This window comes from Chlamydotis macqueenii, chromosome 18, assembly GCF_036417535.1.
Source record: "Chlamydotis macqueenii isolate bChlMac1 chromosome 18, bChlMac1.mat, whole genome shotgun sequence".
Taxonomy (NCBI): domain Eukaryota; kingdom Metazoa; phylum Chordata; class Aves; order Otidiformes; family Otididae; genus Chlamydotis; species Chlamydotis macqueenii.
The window spans coordinates 11,181,553-11,201,766 of record NC_141573.1 but is presented as its reverse complement, the minus strand read 5'-3'; the positions used below and the strand labels follow the sequence as shown (position 1 = coordinate 11,201,766).

Below are 20,214 nucleotides of genomic sequence, written 5' to 3'. Positions count from 1 at the left end.
TTCAGGCTTTCAACTGATCAATAACATAAGATCTTATGAAAACTGAACTCCTTTTGCCACCCACTGGTTTAATTGGCCTATGTATTTAAGTTTGTAGGCTTAAGTATCATGTTGATGATCAACATCCTGACAAATAATTGTGACCTACAGAAGGAGCACTATTTGTGTTAAAGACATAGTAGGAACAAGGGCTTTAACTAATCTATTTTACTATTAGCTGCACATATAATGCATGAAATATTCTCTACTTTCAAACGAACTTCTTATTCTGACAGCGTGTGCTCCTCACCTTGTTTACCTCCTTGCACCTGGCCGGGAGGCAGGGATGGCTGATAGCTTTCTCTGGACCTGGGTGTTGTGTGACTACTAGGGGGTGCTCCAGAGTAATGAAAGATAGCATTTTCTCCTCTTCCCGTAGAGCCTGAAATTATCCTCGCCGTCCTTGACTTGGTAGGTTACAACCAGAGGGTATGTTCAGACTTGTGTCTCCTGCTCAACAGGAAGATACGCTTGCTACCAAACTGTCAGGCCACCCTTCGTGGTGATTTGTGTAGCTTGGGGAACATGTCCTGGAGATGATCCTGTCTGATATATCTCATGAAGGTCGGGCCTAAAGTGGGTTGTGCAGACAATTGGAAGGTGTGGTGTGTTTCTTCTGTGATTACTAAGAAACTAGGTTTTGTTTGCCTTGCACCATGCTATTTCTAAAGCAAAACCAGACTTGACAGTCGTCATTGCTTGCACACCACTGATTTTCTCTAATTTGTAGGTGGGTTAATTATTTATAAGAGAGGGAGTCACATACTTTTCAACAGTTCAACAGGTTGGGTAAGTTGGTGTATGCTGTATGTCCTCATTAAAGTGAAGAGACCTTGGCGTAACGTTGATTGCCTGGATACTCCAACAGGCAGGCTCCTTACTTTCCGTGTTGGTAGCTGCTGACACTAAAATGTCTATGCAGGTGGCGAACGAAGCTTATTAATTATTTTGTTTGTATCAGATTTTTTGAAATGGTGTGCCTTGGATGTTTTTCTTCCTTCAAGGCAGGAAGTTTAAGCTGAAATGCTTAATGCTGATTTGTCCTTTTTTCTAGAATTTTAAAAAATATTTTCTGTTCATGCATTATGTACTATTCTTTTTAGTATAACTCCTGTGAGCTCTAGCTTTGCAGGATTTTTCTGAGATAACTCTGCCTTACATGCATGACTGTTTGTAGCCCATACCAGAAGAAAATACATACCCTTTTTCTTTTTTCCCCCCAAAGGCCAACATTGGTTCAAGTGCTCTTTTATTTCCCCTGGAAAATGTATCTAGTAAGCTCAGAAGTTTGGTAAATTTGGGCATGTGAATGCTTTTCCAGCTTTGACTCATAAAGAAGTAATGAAAACTTACTTCCTTGACATATCTACAATCAGAAAAAACCCCAGACGCTGAATTTCCTGCTGTGTTGAATATATGAAGAGTTGTTCTCAGCAGTTTGATTATTACCAATTTCCTTCTATAAAAATTGTTTTTCTGCTAAAAAAATACTGTTGAACTCTTCTCTGATACAGAGAAATACCTGATGTAGCACTTGCTGAAACACCAGTGATCTGGTAGAAGGTTATATCTGACCTGCAGTGTACATTAGTGGGTGCAAACAGAACATTTTTCCTTTCAGACATCTGGCATTTTCAGTTGTGTTTATTCCAAAGTCAGTACAAAAACCATGTAAATATGAAGTCCCTTTTTTTTTTTTTTAGTTATTGAGTTTTGTTATTAATTTAAACACAATGGCTATGCTGTTCTCTGGTTAATATATACTTCCTCTAAAAACTTGCATCAATAAAATAAAACACCTTAATCCATATCTCAGTTGATTTACAGTCATTGCTGTGATGATTTTAACATCTGAAAGTATATTAAAAATCCTTGCAGTATTTTGTTTGAGAGTAGGTATTCTGTGTTGAACTTTCTCTCTTCAGAAAATAATAGAAATGATTGTGAAATGGAATCTGTCAAGTTCTCTGTTCTAAATTGACTCATGGGTGTGTGAGGCTGTTTTCTTACTTTTTGTAGAAAAGCATTAAAAAACCATTCTTGTACAATATTTGAAGAGTTTTCTCATTTCCTGCTGGTGTGTTGGTTAATTTGTTCCCACATCATACCTTCTAGTTATGTTTTTCCTGAGGAGTCAGACCTCAATTTAAAGTTGGCCTTGAGGATGTGAAAACTCACAGAAAAATTTACAGAAAGGTGCCAGAATTTAGGAACTACATCAGGCTGAAAACGTGTAGGTGTTTTGAGGATTCTAGTCCCTCTTTGCAAAGGGCCCCAGACACTGTGCTGACACTATACGTCCACGTGCATTTGTCCAGCAGCATTCCCAAGGCTGTATTAAAAAGCCGTTTCTCTACATTATCACTGCTTCAGGAATGATGCTGTGTTTTGTTTGAATAAGCTTGAATATAATCCTAATAATTTGTAGAGGGCCTTTGTATGCCTTAAAAACAGTATTTACTCTTACCTGGGCTTTTAGACAGAAAGGAGAAGTAATTGTGAAGATCAAGTGCTGCAGAAATGCTGCAGTGTCTCCTAGCATCCGCTGCAAACCTGCTAACATTGTGCAGAAACCATCTGATGGGTTTCTAAAGCAGAACACAGGAACAAAGTGATGAAGCAATGAGCTTTTTTGTGTTTCGGCAAAGAGGTAGAAAAATTTTAGAGGTGCTCTAGATTTGTTAGTTATACCAAAGATCTGCAGATTTTCTGTCGTCTTTGTTTTTCTTTATGCTTTTTAATATGAACAGAGTACCGTTGTATGTTAGTGGGAAAGCGGTTTTTGGATACTGATAGGGTGTATTACTCAAAGCTATGCTATATTTGTACCACTTGTGTTGGTAGTTATTTCTATTGCCTACTTACTTATGAAAACATTAAAAATCTTAGACACTTCAATATATATTATCAATTTCCACTATATAGCTTGTAGCTGAGTTGATCAGAAGTGCTAATTTAAGGTCCTAAAATGCAGTTTAGTACCAAAACGAAATAGAACGGGTACATAGCCTGAAGGTGTTTTTATGGCCTTTGTTGCTGTAACCACACCTGCAGTACGGGAGGCATGTGTGTATTTGGTATGTGTGAGAAAGTACATATTTTTAAGGTAAGTCTGCTCTTGTTTAACTCCTAGGCATATTTATTGAGGAAGATTTTTCTTCTTGTGAATGGCAAAGCAAGGAAAAATAAGTGATTGAACGCTGTAGTTTTGATGCGTGCTAAGTAAACTGAGGAAATTAAATGTGTAACGTGTTTTTGTCAGGTGTTAATAGTCCACTCGTCTCACTGTACTGCTGGGGCTTAATCTTACGGGGATATTTAATTGTATCTACAATTATTTTGGAAGCTCTTTGCGTCTTTAAATCCCTCAGCACGGGAGCTGAAGTTTGCCTGTTGGAGGTATATTTGTAGCAGACTTGCTGTCAGAGATTTCTGTAGCTGGTTTTGTTTAGTTTAATATGGAGTTCTCAAAATCTCTTGAAGAAACAGGTAAAATACTCAGCAGTTCAGCCTGTACTGTGTCCTGTCTGTTAGCGTGCAGTTGCTTCTAATAACTAAGCTTGCTCACACGTCCACCTGTCCTGCTGGGCAGTGACCAAGGTGTTGATGTGTACTTTGTGCTGCGTCATCTAAATCATGAGCAAGGCTTGTTCAGTTTGGAGACATTCAGTGTCAGGAAGTCCCAAACAGGATACTGGGTACCCCTGGTTCTTCTGCCTGTATTCGTGTTCTACAGATTCTGCCTCACTTTGTAGAGGTTCAAAGCAACGTGAGCTGTGGAGATAATAGGTGCTGTGGTTGCACCTGCATTGAGCTGGTGTGACCAAGCACTGAGCTGGATGGTTCAGAGCTGAGCTGGCTGAAAGCTAGTGGCTTTTCCCCCCCCCTCTTTTTTTTCTTTCTGGGTTGTTTTTTTTTTTTTTTGTTTCATTCTCTCTTGGGTGATTTTTTGGCCAACTCAGCTCCCAGGGTTGGCTGCCTGTGTGATTGAATGGATGGGAGGGGAGGGCTAGGCTTTCAGTGTCCTTGACTTGCACTGACTTACAAAGAAGTAAATCTGCACTGAAACTCTCTTCCTTTTATGCTATTTAAATTAGTAAACAGTACAGATTGTTCCAAGAACATTAAAAAGTATTTTAGAGCTACATGCTTGATATATTGTGCTTTCAAATCTCCATATTCTCACGTCTGTTTTCCCTGGTTTAATCGCAGGCACAGTTATTTAAACATGGCAAAAGAGAAGATTGTTTACCGTATGGTAAGTTTGTAGTATCCTGATTTTTTTTTTTAAGCCACTCCAATAAAGAAAGGAAAGAAAGATTAAACTGATAACAAGTGGCAATGTAAAAAGCGAAATCAACAGGGATGTTGTAAAGTGTGAAAAAAGCAGGGGAAAAAAAAAAAGAGGTGGCAGTGAGGGAGGAGCAGACGCCACTGGGGAAAGTTATGTTGGAGCAGCTCATCAATGAATTTGGCAGGTGGGCACATTGGCCATTGCTGTGATAAAGGAGCTGAACAGAGAACATCTAAACTATAGGATGTGGGAAATATTTTTAAAAATTCTTTAGAACATAAACTGGTTTTATACATATTATGCTAAAAATTTTTCAAAAAATATTCAAATTGTAACATAAGCACAGGAAACTCACTTTAGAATGCTTATGATTTCACTTAATGGAATTATTTTGACTTCTGTGAAGAAGCTTCTTAGATTTAGTGCTGGAAACAGTTTCGTTCTCCCAGTTACTAAGTCTGAGATGCAGATGCTTCCTTACAAAATGCCTGAGATGTGGCTAAAGACGGAGATAAGATAGTGAAGACAAACAGAATGGAATGACAGATGTGCTGTACGACTGGTCAGGAACAAACAGAAAATATTGAGGAATGTCATCGCATAGCAATAGCAGGCAGCACTGTGGAAGAGTAAGATGACTGACAGATAAGCAAGACAATAAACAGGCTAGATAAAATATGGTATAATACAAATAATGTAATTTAAAAGATAAAACTGAACAACAAAATAGTTATAATCAGTATGAAAAGAAGGTATTTGACTCACAACATTAACCCTGCTAGTAAAATGAGATGTTTTGGCCTGTGGCATATAGAAAGACTATTAAGTGGTTACGACTCTGGTAATAAGAGACAAGTCAGGGGCACACCAGTGAATGAATTTAGCACAAAAAAGATAGAATGCTTGCAACTATGAAGCAAATGTTCAGACAGAAACCGCTGGGGAAAAGAAAATTTGAGACACAAAAAAATATCAAAGATGTTTAATTATTACAGGTTATAAGAGATCTGAGGATGAAATAGGAAAAAATAAACACATGTCAAAGGAAGATACTGTTTGAAATCTTTTGCAATGTAGAACTTGATTTAAAAATGAGCACTAGTTCTGAAGCCATTTGCATGAGTCTGTAGATGTTTCAGTGATTCAAGAGTTGGCAGGACTTGGAAAGCACTTATATTTATGTATTCTGAATTTTTTTTCTGTCCTTGAATATTAATTTTTCTACAGTCTCTTTGTCTGAAACCATTAGTGTCTCCTGCTTTTATAGCTGCAAAAAAAAAAAAATCCAGCCTACTGGAAGGTATCAAAATAATAGTCATTACTGGCTTTGCCTTTTTGTCTGCCTGTATTATTTTGTTAATATTCTAGTATGTCAGGATATATCATAAGCCTTTTTAAAGAAACTGAGATTTTTGAAGTTATATGTCCTACAATTTCTCAGACTTTGAAACCATTGTTATATCTTTGATCTCTTAGTATTTGGAAAAACCTGATATGAGACTGGAGTAAGGGATTGCGCAGTATTTTGCCAGTATGATTCCATATTTGCTGTGCTTACGGCCAGAATGATAGGTCCTTCAGAGCCCAAGTTGTTAGTGTCTATTAACTAATGATCAGCCTTGAAAACAATCATTAATTATTTCAGGCTGAAAATGCAAAAGGATTATATTTTTTTTTGTCACAGGAACGTGTTCCTTGTGAGAATTTTGAATCCTGGAACTTTATACTCACTAATCCAAGACTCTTTCGTCTATGTTTTTTGACTTGGCTGGACAAATAACTTAGTTACCTTTGATGTGCCCAAATGAAAGGTTTTGTTGCTGACTGTTTACACATACACAGTATTTCTCATGTCTAAATGTTTATGGACATTCATCGTCATAAAAATTCCTGTGCCAGAGGAGTTAATTTGGTGCTGCCTGAAAATAATAAGTGAGGAAAGGGAATGCTTTCTTGGTACGCAGAAACTGGCTGCAGAGTAAATGAAGCAGATTTTCTGAGCCCTGGTTCTGTCAGACTACTGAAAATTCTTAGACCCCGAAAGATATCTGAACAGGTTACTTCTAATGAGAGTTAGAAGCATAAATACTCTCAGAATCTAGATTCATTATAATTTTTATAGTTAAAAGGAATCCTTAAAGGAATCCTTCCTGTTTGGTAGGTGAAGGATGTTACGACTATTTGACCGTGTGCAGGTAATAAGGCATTTGCATTTCAGAAACCTAAATCTTCTAAAGACCTTTCCGAACTTTACAAAATTTTCTCACTGAGATTTTTTTAAAAACAGTTTTTTTAGTGTGTTTATTTTCTTTTACAGCTGCTACTGTACTTGAGTGTCTTGATAACTGTAAGCTGTCAGAAAGTAATCAGATGGTTCTTCGCAAGCTAGGGATGAAGCTCGTTCAGCGACTTGGACTGGCATTTGTGAAACCGAAGGTAGCAAAATGGAGGTTAGTTTAAAGCTGAAACAGTTTAAAAAATAAATAATTCCAAAAGCACTCAAAAATATCTAAATCCATACAGTTGACTACTGGGCTTCTGCTCTCCTAACCTCCCCTCCCCTAAAAGAGAAAGAAAGAAATCCTTCTGTTTTTTGGGAATTAACACATTCTTCATTTGCACTATTTGGAAAAAGTAGATTTCTTCTGCTGTATTTAGTTTCCTGTAATTTTTTTTCAGTTTCGGTGTAGTAAAATAGTGCTGTGACAAACCAAATCTTCTGACTTTTCATGTTGTGCATTACACAAGCAGAAGCCTGTTCCTATATTATGCATAACTTGGTACAGATGGGAAGACAGTGACCTTTGTTTCTGAAGTTGATTTAGTACAATTTTGTAAGAGTGAACATAACTTTTTCCATTACATAGTTCTACTCAGATTCGATAGAAAGTTCACAGGGGAAAAGTAGTTTGCAATCCCACTTTCGTTTTGCATATTAGTCAGGTTTTGGTGTCTGGTTTTACTTATTGCCAGAGGGCAAACTCTTTTCTAGATTTCTCGCACTGATATTTTAAAATTGCAGGCTCCCTTGGTGACTATTTTTATTGTATTTCTTTACCAACTTTTGAGAACGTCCTTAGGCATAGAAAATTCTTTTTAGCTAGAGAGCATGCCTTGCCCAATGGCAAAAGTCGGTTTAGCATGTAAAGTGTATCTTTTCTAAGGATATATCTACACCACGGGCTAAATATCTGAGCACAGCTTGGGCTGAAAGTACTAACCTAGCTTTAGCATTTTAAAAACAATTTTTAATAAGTTGGTTTTATTAAATTTGTAGTTAAGATTTTGGAGAGGTTTTTAGGGCATGGGAATTTTGTCTTTTTTTATTGTCAGCAGTAGAAAGTAGGTTATACTGAAACAGGAAAGGGAAGGAGAATGAAAAGGAACCATTTAAATAGTCTAGCTCCTCTCACCTCGGAAAAGAGACAGCTGGGTTAGGAGGAAGGAGAATGGGATACTTTTGCCTTTCCTTTAAAGCAGCTACGAAATAACTGGAGAGCTGTGCACTGGGAGGTGTAGTAACTTGACAAGCAGGCTCTAGGACAGTCTGTACCTCTTTCAGTTGGAACTTAAATCAGAAAAATAAATGACCTGTGTCTGTTTCTTGTGCAGATACCAGCGTGGCTGTCGATCTCTGGCTGCCAATCTGCAAGCTCAGAGTTCAGTTGTGCAGAGTCAAATGGTAACAGTTGCTGCTAAAGAAGCTGACGATGAGGAGGAATACGACATTCCAGGAGAGATTGAAAATGTTGTAGGTGTGTTAAAACTGTACAGAAAAACTATAATGCCTGCAAATTAAACATATATTGCTTAGGGCTAAGAAAGTAATGTGGATATCTGTGCTAATGTGAACAATTGGAAAGACTAGAAAATTTCAATCTGTGCAACTGACTAAAATATACTGTATTTTTGTCAAATGATTTGAATTTCAGCATCTCAAGCAGAAACTCAGTACTGCAGCATTTGTTGTGGGTTTGGGGGATGGAGTTATTGAAATACATTTTACGAATTTTATCCAGTAATATGAGAGATTATCTTGAACCTTTCACAGGTGGAAGAATGAATTACAATTCATAATGAAAAACAAAACAAAAAATTGTTACATGAAAGGTAAAGAATTATGGTTGACATTTTAAAGTCGTGGTAGTATCAAAGGAACAGCATTTTGTTATTAGTGTGCAGTCATACAGCAGGTTCTCTGCTAGTTTGCTGGTGCATATGCTGTAAATAAATACACAAAATTGCATCAGAAAACTTTTTTAACTGAATATTCTAATGAACCTTTGAAAAAAGCACCATGACCTCCATTTTGAATCTTCCACAGTACTTAAAATTTCAAACAAAATTTTCTCTTTTAGAAAACTATTTTGACATCTTTCTTGTTTCTTCGATTTAAAGTAATACTTGTGAGACAAATAGAAGAAATCTAGACACAAATATTTTTATTTAAACTAAGAGGCAGTTATATTAAGAGTGAAATGAATTTTGAACATTTTACGAAATCTTTCTGTTGTTAAATGAGAATAATGTGTTTTGTTTAAATAAAATTATCTGCAGAGCAACTGTTGGTTGGACTGAAAGACAAAGACACCATTGTCAGGTGGTCTGCAGCAAAAGGGTAGGTTTCTTATGGTTACTCTAAACTAATAAACTAAGTAAACAACATGGAAATGCAGACTGATGTAATCCATGATTGATAATTTGTGTGCATTTATTCACAGTTACTTCCAATTTCTCTAGCACAGCTCATGGTATAAAGCCATGTTTGTATCTTTTTCTCGTATGAAATTGGGCTGATCTTCAGGAAAATTTCAGAAAGGTTTGGAAATAAATATTCCAGATAAGACTTGATTTGAAGGGTGTAAAGTAACATTTCTTTAAAATATTTTTCTCTTCCACTTTAAGAAACGTATTTCTGTGTTAAGTTCCCTACTGTGTAGCTTTAGCTTGAAGTTTGAGACGGCTGGTGGAGGGCAATGGTGTTAGGGTAGCGCACTGTCATCTTGAAGTCGGTCATCTTCTTGTAAGTTTCCAGTAACTAAATTTTTTATAGGACTTATTCATCAAATGCAGTACTAATGAATCACTGCCTGCTTTGTTTTTTATTTTAACTTCTGTAGAATTGGTAGAATAACTGGAAGACTTCCAAAAGAATTAGCAGATGACGTGATCGGGTCTCTGTTGGACTGTTTCAGGTAAAAATTTTATTTCATTCTTCACATGCATCTGAAACGTGTCTTTTCGTGAAACAGAGGGACAACAGTTAGCAAGACTGGCCTAAAAATCGATTAATTTTGTTGCCCCCCTTCTCTCAGTTTTCAAAATCTTCTAAGGCATGATTGTGCTAAGCATGTTCTGTAGAGAAACTGTTCCTAATGCTTCATCTTGGCTCTGTTCTAACGTATTGTAGAAGGACTGATGTTGAACTTTGGAAAAATAAAAAATGCTCGTTAACTTGCTGCTTTAAAAACTCCTAGTGTGCTCATGTCTCGTATGTTGTGTGCATCTTCAGAAACATAGCACACCTGGAAATTATATTCAAAAGGTTTCTTAGGATGCCTAGAGATAAGGAGAAATCGCTGTGTGAGGGGAGGTTAAAGCATCCAGGAAGACTGAGGAAGAAGAGAGGTATAATAGAGGTTTAGGAAATCATGAATGGCATGGAAATGGTTGCCCTCCAGATTTTATATTATTAGAAGCAAAGTAAAGTAGCGGGTGATAGGTTTGGAATAAAGAAAAGGTGGTGGTTGTTCACACAGCACATAGTTAAACTGTAAAAACCTCTTGCCGCAGGACGTGGTGGATGCTAAGAGTACACGACTGAACAAAAAACGTTTTTCTTTTCTGCAGACTTGTCCACAATCTGCCAGAGTTTGGAAGTGTTTCTGAGAGTGTTGCAATATGCTTGTTCTTATGCTGTACTGTTGGCCTTGTCAGAGAGAGGCTTTGGGGCCAGCCGAGACTTCGGTTTGATCACATGTAGGTGCTAGGATGGTCTGTTGATGCTCTTTATTGTTGGGTGTCTTGTTTCTGCATCCATGTAGAGCATGTAAAGGACTAAATTGTTGAACAAGTATCATATGATTTTTTTTTTTTTTATATCAAGTTGCTCATTAGGTCTGAATTTGCAGGTCTTCTGCAAAGAGGAACACATTAAAAAAGAGGGCAAGAACACATTAAAAAATTGCAAGGAAAGTATCTACTTAGCCGATACTTCCACAGCATTACTGTGATTAATTTAAGAGGTGCTGCTGATCTCAATTATCCCTGGAGCTTCAAAGACCTGTACTCACTGTTTTCTTTCCTTGTTTTTCAAGTCATAGGGATGAGTAATCCAACTAGTAACTGAGTGACCTCCTTTCTTCAGAAACACCTGGGAACAAATGTAGACAAGGACAAAGGGAATCTCTTCTGTATTCTTTGCACTAAATATCTAGTGACCAAAATAAAAATAAATCAGTTGCTCATCAGAGGCACTTTTAAGTTATATCTCTTGGGATAAGAAGAAAGGATTTCTTATATGTAGATAGATTAAAAGACATGAGACAGGGAAGAAATAAGTGATCATTTTTCACAGCGTGGCGAGATTATCAGCAGAGTCCCGCAGGGATCTGTATGAGACCTGTGCTCTTCAAAATACTCATAAAGGAGCCTAGAAAAAAGGTGAACAATGGAGTGGGAAAATCAATTGATAATTTACAGTTGGCTAATATAGTGAAAACTAAAGGTGACAGAAAAGAAAATTTTATAGAAGACTAAATTAAGTAACTAGGCAGTAAATGACATATGAAATATAACGTCTAATGAATGCAAACTAATGCAATTAAGGAAAAATGCAGCTAGCTGTAAAACTGTTGTTACTACTCAGGAAAGAGATCTTGAAGTCACTGACAGTTCTGCAGAAATGTCAGTGGAGTGCTCAGCAGCTGTCAGAAAAAAGGCGGCAAATGGAATGTTAGATATTATTAGGAAAGGAAGAGATAACAAAACTGAATCACTGAAAAGTGATTTAACTGATGGGGATTCTTCCAAGTGGAAAGAAAAAGTAGAGGGATGTAATGGAGATATATAAAATCATAAATGAGACAGAAAGAGGGAAATGGAGTAATTGTTTACTATTCACCCTTTCTCATAATGCGAGAACTGGGGAGCATCTGGAAGTGCATTTTCACGCAATTATAATTAAACTGTGGAAGTCATTGCCACAGGATGTTACAGAAGCCAAAAGTGTAAAGGGAGTTCCGGAAGGGATTATACGAATTAATGGAAGAGAGTCCCATCAAGGGTTATTAAATACGACACTTTGGCTGCAGCCTCTGCCTTGGGAAGGCTCCGTATTGTCGATTGCCAGGGCTCGGAGGAGGCTCGTAAGGATCATTCGATCCTTTATGCTTCGGCTTTGGCCGAGCACCTGCTGTTGGTCAGTGTTAGAGACAGGATACTGGGAGAGATGAAGCTTTGACATAATCTAGTCTGTCTAGATTTATTTTATTAACGTTTCATTCTTAGATTCCTGTTCCTGTACAAAATCAACTTGTTGCGTGTTTAGTCGTGCAGAGTGCGACCTTTCCCCTTTTCCTTCCTTTGTCTGCCAGTCCACCAAAACTTGTGTACCATTTTTGATATTTTTTGCTGTGTTCACTCCAAGCTGTTCTGTTTTATGTGTTTTTTAAAGGTGGATAAACACCAGTGGTTGCTTACTGCATAAGCTGGTATAATGTGTTTATTGGAAACTGTCACTTGAACCTCCTTTGCTAGTTAGGGGTTGTGTTTGGCACTAAATTCATTAGTTATTGTGGGTATGCTCTGTAAATGTGCATCATCTGTTAATCTGCCAGTGTACTAGAAAGTTGTTTTCCTTTTCTAGGTGAGTTTCAGGTATTGTAGTCTTCTGTATTGAGTTTACACTTGTATGGATAGAGGGTTTTTTTACTTATTTGATCACATTTATAGCACTATTTATGTTGCACAAAATGGGGAAAAGAAACATGTTCAACTTGTCATTCTTATGTTTTAGAAGTCTAACAGGATAAATAACACAAAAAACATATGCTGGTTTGGATGATGTGTCTTTCAAAATGTTAGGAATTCACCATGAAAAATGAAATCTGAAAAGGGAATGCGAATCTTAACAAAACTTTGTTGTAAAATCAGTTTCCAGGAAACGGACAATGCGTGGCACGGTGGATGCCTGGCTCTGGCTGAATTAGGCAGAAGAGGATTGTTACTCCCTTCCCGAATTTCAGATGGTGAGTTGTAGTTGCTGAATGCTAGTGAGTTCGTGTATTGATGATTTATAGTATTAGAGATTGAATGTGTGGCAGTATACTAGAGTTTGCTGATGTGTGTGCTGAATAATGACTGCAGTATTGATTCTAGAGTAAAAAAAAAAATACCTATGGGGATACTTAAGGTACTTCTGTCAAAAGCATTGTCTTGGGTGTGCCTTTTTTACAGTTAATAAATTTTTCTTTCCAAAATGAAATTAGTTTCTTGGGATTTTCTTCTTTCTTTTTACAGTTGTATAAAAATAATTCTTCATGTCTCTATATTGTGTCAGTGCCTTTATTTAAATAGAATATATTAAATAATTAATGACTAACTTGCACTTTGAAGCTAGTAGGTTATGCTGTTTGTTTCTGATTAAATTTCAAAGGCGAATTTACTCTAATATATACAATGAACTATTTAATGCATTTTTGAAATATTGGAAAGAAAAATAACAAGGCAGAGGAATGTGTTCTGTATGTATCAACATACACTGAAGTACAGAGATACCAATGTGACAGCAGAAGTTCTCTGTTCTGTGATTTTGTTCCACGCGTGCGGCATTGGGCACTTTTACAGCTATGTCTTGGGCTTGATGGTTCTTTTGATCTCATCTGGTACTTCTGTGTTGAACGAAGAAGTTGAACACTGGTTTTCAGAAATGTTTCAAGATTGGTGTTTCATACTATAAGTTAGGTTGCCAAATCTTTTCTATTCTGAAGATCTGTTGACTTATTCTAGAAGAAACTGTAAAATACGGGATTTAATATAGTTTATTAGTCTCCATGAAAAGAGTTCATATCCAACACAGTATCTGTCTTGCATGTGAGAATTTTTGTGCAGCTAGCCTTCAGTTAGTTTCCCTTTTCTAGTAACTTTTGCTCTTGTATGATAAAGATGAAACAGTTAAAAACCCCCAACTTTATGCACGAGAAGTCACCCAAAGCTAAGCCTCTACTGTAGTTCTAACTAAACTGAAACTGTACCCCTCTATAAAGGAATCAGCATAGCCTCATGTAATAGAATTTTAAAAATCTAAACTGGAAGTTTCATGCACATTTGGTATTGTATAGGACTGCGAAAGTCATGAGTGAATCCTAGCTCTGCCAATGATGTGACCTGTGCTGTGAAACCATCTCTGTTCATGTTCAGGTTGAGTTTTTGTATATGTAGCCTAGGAGAGATGCAGTGAAAATACATTGCTGCCTGTGAAGGTAATTTTAATGTACATAAGTTTTTTTGGGGTTTTTTTTTGTTTTTTTTATACACAAATTTTTAATTTGTCAAATTGCATAAGCTGTGGCCTTCTATTACTTGAGTGGAACAATAAAAAGCTGAGATAGGGAGGAAGGGGAGGACGGAACACAATCACGGCAGCAAGGTGTTTCAAAGAAAGAGATAGGCATAAAGGTCTAAGGAAAAATTATTTTTTAGGAATTGGAAGTTTCTTAATAAAAACAGTGCAAAGAATTGCAACAGTTCCCATATAAGAGGATGGGTAAGAAATCTAATCAGATACTATCTTGACTAAACTGCAGCTCCTTGGGTTACCTGATACTCAAGATTGAGTTGTACAGAAGGCAGAAATGTGTGATATTATGCAGGATGAGTAAAAGAGGATAGTCTGAATTCGTAGGGATAGAATTTGGAAAGCATCATAAACTTCCCTCACTGAAGAAAGCTCTTTTGTTAGAGTTGATTGACCATGCCAAATTCTACTTGTAAATGGAAAATTTAGCAATTTCTTTGCTAATTTTTCTTCAAAATATGTGTTATCGATAGTGTAGTGAATGTACTTGTGTTCATTAACGACTTTCAATGTATTTTAAGTACAGGTCACAGATTTATTTGAAAAATGGCAAGTTTATATACACAGTTATAGAAGCAGAAAATGGTTTTAGGATGTATGTAGAAGCACACTGAAACTGATAATTAGTGATACATGTATGCTGAAATAAGACCTTCCCCAGGAGAGTTTGCCTCAGGTAAAATAAATTATATAAATAACCTTTTAGGCTTGGAGTTTGAAGGTTGCCCAGTGTCTGTCTAACCTCAAAAGATTAGGCGCCTACATCGTTCAGATCTTCAAATTTGCAGTATTGTTTTCATAGTGGTTCCATTAAAGGTAAACATAAACTGCATGTGCTAAATTTGTGCAGGCTTTCTTTGGTTTAACTTGAATCTTGTTCTTAGCTAACATAAGAAAGCCTTGCTTATACAAGGTTTGGATCGGTTTGTTTACACCGGCGTCTGCCTCTGAGTAACAAAATTTGGTCTGTTGTTTTGTATTACGGCGTGATGGCAAAGTGCATTCATACACAAAACAGTTTTTACAGTAAATTCTAAATAGCCAGGTTTAATCTTAAGCTTATTTAAACTACTGCACAGTGAAATAAAGTTTTTCAAAGAAAAAAAAGACAAAAAAACTCTATTAAATGAAATTAAGCCTGAAAAAGACTATGACAGTATGTTATTGAGCAATATTGTTTCTAGAGCTTAAACATCTTTTAAGAAAATAAGTTGTAAAAGTTATTTTACATTAATACAATTGCAAAAAAAAACCTTAAAGATTCATGTAATGTACTTTGGCTTTAGTAATTAATGCAAAAATTCACTCATCAAAATCTGAGCTTATACAAGGGAAAGTTCAGTTACTAAAAATATTAATATAAAATTATGAACATTATTTACATGGGAGAGACCGAATGTATCTTGTCATGGACCAAACTCAATACGAGACAGTTTGTAGACATTTTATGATGTTGCTGGTAACTAGCTGCTGTGACCAGAACCTCACTGGAAAGGGAAGGGTTAGGATACTCTTGTTCTCTTTCGTAAAGTGAAGACTCTGCTACAGTCATTTGGCCTTGCTCTTTTAGCGCCTTGCTGTGATTTTGCAGATTCTTTTTGATTTGTCCTTTTTTGTCCTTTGGCTTTTTGATTGCCCTGAGTATCTTGAGTATCAGAAGAACTGAGCGTAGCCTCTGTACACGCGGCATTACTGTCCTGAGGACTCTGCCCCTCGCTGTCCATTCTGACTTTGCTGGGGCTGTATGCGGCTAGCTGGCAGAGAGCTACAGCCGCCGTTTGCTTCTGTTCGTCACAGCTGTCAATTATTCTTAAGTCTTGAGCTTCGTTACGGTGAGCTACGAAGGAAGGTTTGTCACAGACACTGTTAATAGGGTTCTTGGGGTTACGTTCATCTGCTGTGGAGTTTTCATTTTCGGTGTTTGGAGAAGCAGCAGCACTGCTATCGTGAGACGGGCTGTGGAATGACGTTTTCAGGCTTGCTGTGTTACAGGAATCTTTTACCGACAGGTTCAGAGGCACGTCTTGCAATTCTAGAAAGTTCTGACTTTCTGTTTTGGTTGAGGTTTTGTATGCATGTTCATGAATAGATCCTGTGTTTGTGTCAGCCTTTTTGGAAAGATTAAGGGGAGCTATCCCTGTGTCTTCTTCCGTGTTGGACAGCGAGCCGTCGTTACGGCATTCATTCTGTGTGTGTGAATCTTCATCAGTGACGTTAATGCTGAAAGAAATGAGAAGAAAAGAGAATTCGCTATCAGTTGCTCTTTTAAATTGGGGCTGAGGAAGTGGGCAGGAAGAAGAGAAAAAAATCTGGCTAGAAGTCTGACAGTTTTGTTGTTTCTCCTTTAGCTGCCCCAAGACTCCTTCACCATACACATCGCTGTAATACAGGTTATTGCCCAAACTATACAGATACACACGTAGTAATGATATTGCAGATACCTGATACACTTGAGGAGAATGATCTACTCACTACAGCAGCTGTGAGTTGTACTGTCTTTTGTGCAGTTACATAAACCCAATCATCTCAGTGCTGTAAATGTGAATGTATTTTAGGGGCAGTGCATGAAATGTGTCCATCTCTCTTTGTGTCTCCCTAGTAATTCTGAGAAGAATTTGGAAAATGATTTTGTTATCTTACCTGGTTGGTGAATCGCCTCTGTCTTGCTGTGTCTGCACACTTTGAAGCACAGTTGGTTGATCAGTACTTTTTCTCACAGGTCTGAAAGCTGTGAAGTTTTCTTCTGGTTGATCATACTTGCCAAGCGACGTGGAAGATGATTTGTTAGAAAGGTCAAATAAGCCTTCGCACGCGTGGCTTGTCTGAGTGAAGTTGGTTGGGCTAGGTCTGCCAGGGGAGCCTGTTGCCGCACTTCCTGCGAGGGGGCTCATTTTAGCATTCTCTCTTTCATTTTGGTCATCTTTGGAATGACTCTTGGCGTGCAATAATGTCATTTCTTTTTCATAATCTGCTTGTTTTTTATGTGAACTTAGAGGGTATTGTTGGGATGGGCTTAAAGAAGCTGGATACAGCAAGGTAGTTTCTTCCATTAGATGAGAATTTTGATCTCTGTTAATACCAGCTACGTGTGAAAACCTGTAAAATGGAGGATCTGTTGGCCTGCAAAATCCATATGGTATCGGAGGAGCGGAATGATATTGCTGGAACAATCGATAGTGTTCATAAGCTGATGAATTTAGTGGTTTTGGAAGTGGCCCAGGGTGGGGAAGAAAGTGTCTTTGATCTTGTGTGCCATAGACAGACAGAGCAGAGCTTTCACACTCCGTATTACCTGGGAGCAAGTAAGGTGTGTAGATAGCCAGCCTGTGCTCATAGAAATGGGGTGAGTACTCGGGGATCATCGGTTGCATGTAAGGTGAAATCGAACCAAAGCCTTTTGTGGGAGCAACTTTGTGTGGAAACTCTGGGAGGAAAGGAGAACCTGCTTTCCATGGGTGACTTGGTGCGTGAAATGCAGACTTGGTGTGAAAAGGTGAACTTTTGTTAGAGAGCGATATCATTTCAGATACATCGCTGGTTTCCGGGCCTTTACTGTCTCTGTGTTCTCCCACAGGAACGAAAGCCGAGGGCCTCACGATGCTGTCCAAAAGGGGCTGCATGCCGATAGCGCTTTCTGTTGTAGTACTGGCAGGGGTTAATTCCTTCTGAATCGCAGGTTTTTGTCCTTGAATTGCTGTATTTGTTGCCTGGTTTTGCAGTTCAACATTTTCCTTGGCATCTTCTTTTGCAAAAGGATATTGAGGCTTTGAATCGAGATTTGACAGCCCATTTGTGACAGATTTGGAAGAAGTTGGTTTGACTGTAGATTCAAGCTGATTGATTTGTTTGGGTTCCAAGGAACCAGTCTTTGGACACTTGATAACGCGATCCTGCTCTGATACTAAAGTAATGGAGTTTTTGCAGAGGCCATACTTCATGTGGTTAAAAAGATGGGATTTCTCGTTGCAAGTAAAGGGGCACTGAAAGCACTTGTACTTAAATGGCTTTCCTGGTGGTCTGGGGATGTAATGAGGCTTCTTTGGTTTGCGTTCTTTGAGGAGACTCATTTTTTTTTCTGCTGTAAACAATTAAATGTAATGATTCTTTATAAAAACTTTCTTGTGGTTAGCTTCCCTCAGTTTTAGCCTCTTGATGTTTCCAGTTTTTCAGGTTTCCAGAATCCTTCTTCCCAGGTGAAGAGAGGAAGCCAGCTCCCGGGTGTCTCAGGGAGGAAGGGGCAAACAACACTTCTGTAGCTGGTAGCGCAGGAACTGTAACACAGAATTTAAAATTAGTTGTAGTGCAACGTTGGAACTGAATACAAAGCAATACGTTCTTTTAACTGTATTCCCCCTCATATTATATGTGGTGTGTTGAGGTTTTTTTAAAACAAAACAGAAATGCTAGATGCCAGACTTGAGGTAGACATGCATTAAACTTTCCCATCCTTCCACACCTAAACGTAGCCGCAGAAGTGGCCTCATTTTCAGCAGCGCTAGTCACCAGCCACTGCCACCGGCTTGAAGGAGTTTTCTTTGAAAACCGATGGAACATCATGCAGAAGATGAAAGTAGAAGTCTAGGTGGAGCTGTTGAGAGAGGTGGAGGTGGACAGGATGAGAAGGGGCAGGTCCTGGCAGCAGCTGGATGTGGGGCAAGCCTGTCGGGCCGGTTGGGGAGAGAGAGGAGGGAATTTCCTGCTTTGGTGAAATGAGGGTGGAGTGGATTGGTTGCACTTGGGTAGCTGAGTTGGCTCTTTCGGACTGACCAACCCCCTCTCTTAACTGGCATGGCGTTTCCTAACAGCCTGATCTCAGTGGATACCTCAAACGTGGCCGATCTCTCGAAGGATGAAACCACACCAATTTTCTTCCTCTTCCTAATTCAATTAAGAGAAATGAGCACTGCAATATCTGACTAATAGGCTCTTCTGCTTGATAAACACATTTCACATTCTTCTGCTGTGTAGCAACTTACGTATTGCGTACGGTTAACACGGGCACACAAGTGTGTTAATTCACGTAAAAAAGCGTCTGCCAGTAATTGATTTACAGGGGAATGATCCATCTGCCTTTCTGCAGGAAAACCGACGTTGTGGATACTTTATACAGCCTGATGATTTGCTCAGGAGATAAGTCAGGAGGGCTTGTATCAGCTTGTTCCATTATGTTCACTGATTCTGAAGGCGTGAGAAACTCTCAGAGTCAAGTTCTCATGATTTTATAGGATGTGTTATGGCAGAGATCTAAAAACTGATGATTTCATCATGAACTATAAGCATCATTATCAAAATGATGACTGTTGCAAAACCACGCACTGTATCTATTGTGTTACCCGAAACTACGGGAATACTAATTGTCAGAGTGACTAGATAGCTTGATATTTTTTTTAAAAAAGCTTTTTACATAGAAGTTTGAATTAGTAGTATTAAAATACGAAGTTTATGAAAAGAATCGCTGGTAATTACATGCTGTGAGATTTTAGTTGAAGAAGAGATGTTTTGCATTTCTTAAATCGAGATTATTTAATAGAAAATGACATGCAACACATTATGAAAACTGAAGGCAGAGCTCCAGAATTGCTGCTTGTTTCATCAGGTATAGTAATTCTAGCAAATTGTATTAAATGTTGTTTCTGATGTCATAGAAATGTTCATTTTGTTAAAATAGTAATTGTGGAGGCACTCTGAAAAATGCAAAGCTGCTCTGTAAGTAGAAAAAACAATCAAGCTTTTTCTTAAAATTAACAAATGATTAAATGTACATTAGCCTAAAGAAAAAGAAAAAGGAATGTGAAGAGAAGTAGCTTTTTATTTGTCAGGTTTTAGCAATGCTTTTTTGGCTGTTTGAGTTGGATACTGATACTGTAACAATGAAAAAACATTGAATTATACAGCAGCATGTTAAAGTCTTGTCACTGGAGTCTAGTTAAATTGATAGTTCAATAAATTTTTAAAAATTGTATAGTATTTAAAAATATTTTAAATAATGATAGCCAGAATTCCTTGGAAATATTAAGAATAATGCTTTTACATGTGGAAAAAAAATATTGAGGCATAGGAAGGGAGGTCCAGATAGGGAACTGGTCTTTTTTTTTTTTTTTTTTTTTTTTTTCCTGCCTTAGTGAGCTTGCTGCGTTTATTTTTGGCTAATGGTGTATAACTAACGTGGACAGTCTGTAATGGACTCGGTCAAGTCAGTTTGTACCTGCTGTTCTTTATATCTTCTTGGAAGTACTTGTACTAATTATTCTTGAAAAAGATATTGTTGTCAAAACTGCACTGCACTCTAACAGTCTGAATTTGC

The 20,214-nt window shown here is 37.7% G+C and overlaps 2 protein-coding genes across 5 annotated transcripts in view; one reads left to right on the top strand and one right to left on the bottom strand.

Moving 5' to 3' along the window:
- TBCD (tubulin folding cofactor D) overlaps positions 1–20,214 on the top strand; it is a 127,564-nt gene that overhangs the window by 15,160 nt on the left and 92,190 nt on the right. For all 4 annotated transcript variants that reach the window (XM_086762207.1, XM_086762206.1, XM_086762205.1 and 1 more), the window contains exons 9-14: positions 4,252–4,297; positions 6,651–6,783; positions 7,946–8,088; positions 8,891–8,951; positions 9,454–9,528; positions 12,488–12,582. In XM_086762207.1, the coding sequence (XP_086618333.1) occupies positions 4,252–4,297; positions 6,651–6,783; positions 7,946–8,088; positions 8,891–8,951; positions 9,454–9,528; positions 12,488–12,582 (553 nt within the window). The remainder of the gene's footprint in view (positions 1–4,251; positions 4,298–6,650; positions 6,784–7,945; positions 8,089–8,890; positions 8,952–9,453; positions 9,529–12,487; positions 12,583–20,214) is intronic.
- Positions 15,413–17,977, bottom strand: ZNF750 (zinc finger protein 750). The gene is made up of 2 exons (XM_010115837.1): positions 16,551–17,977; positions 15,413–16,130 (listed from the first exon to the last, which is right to left on the bottom strand). The coding sequence occupies exons 1-2, from the start codon at positions 17,975–17,977 to the stop codon at positions 15,413–15,415; spliced, it is 2,145 nt and encodes a 714-aa protein (XP_010114139.1).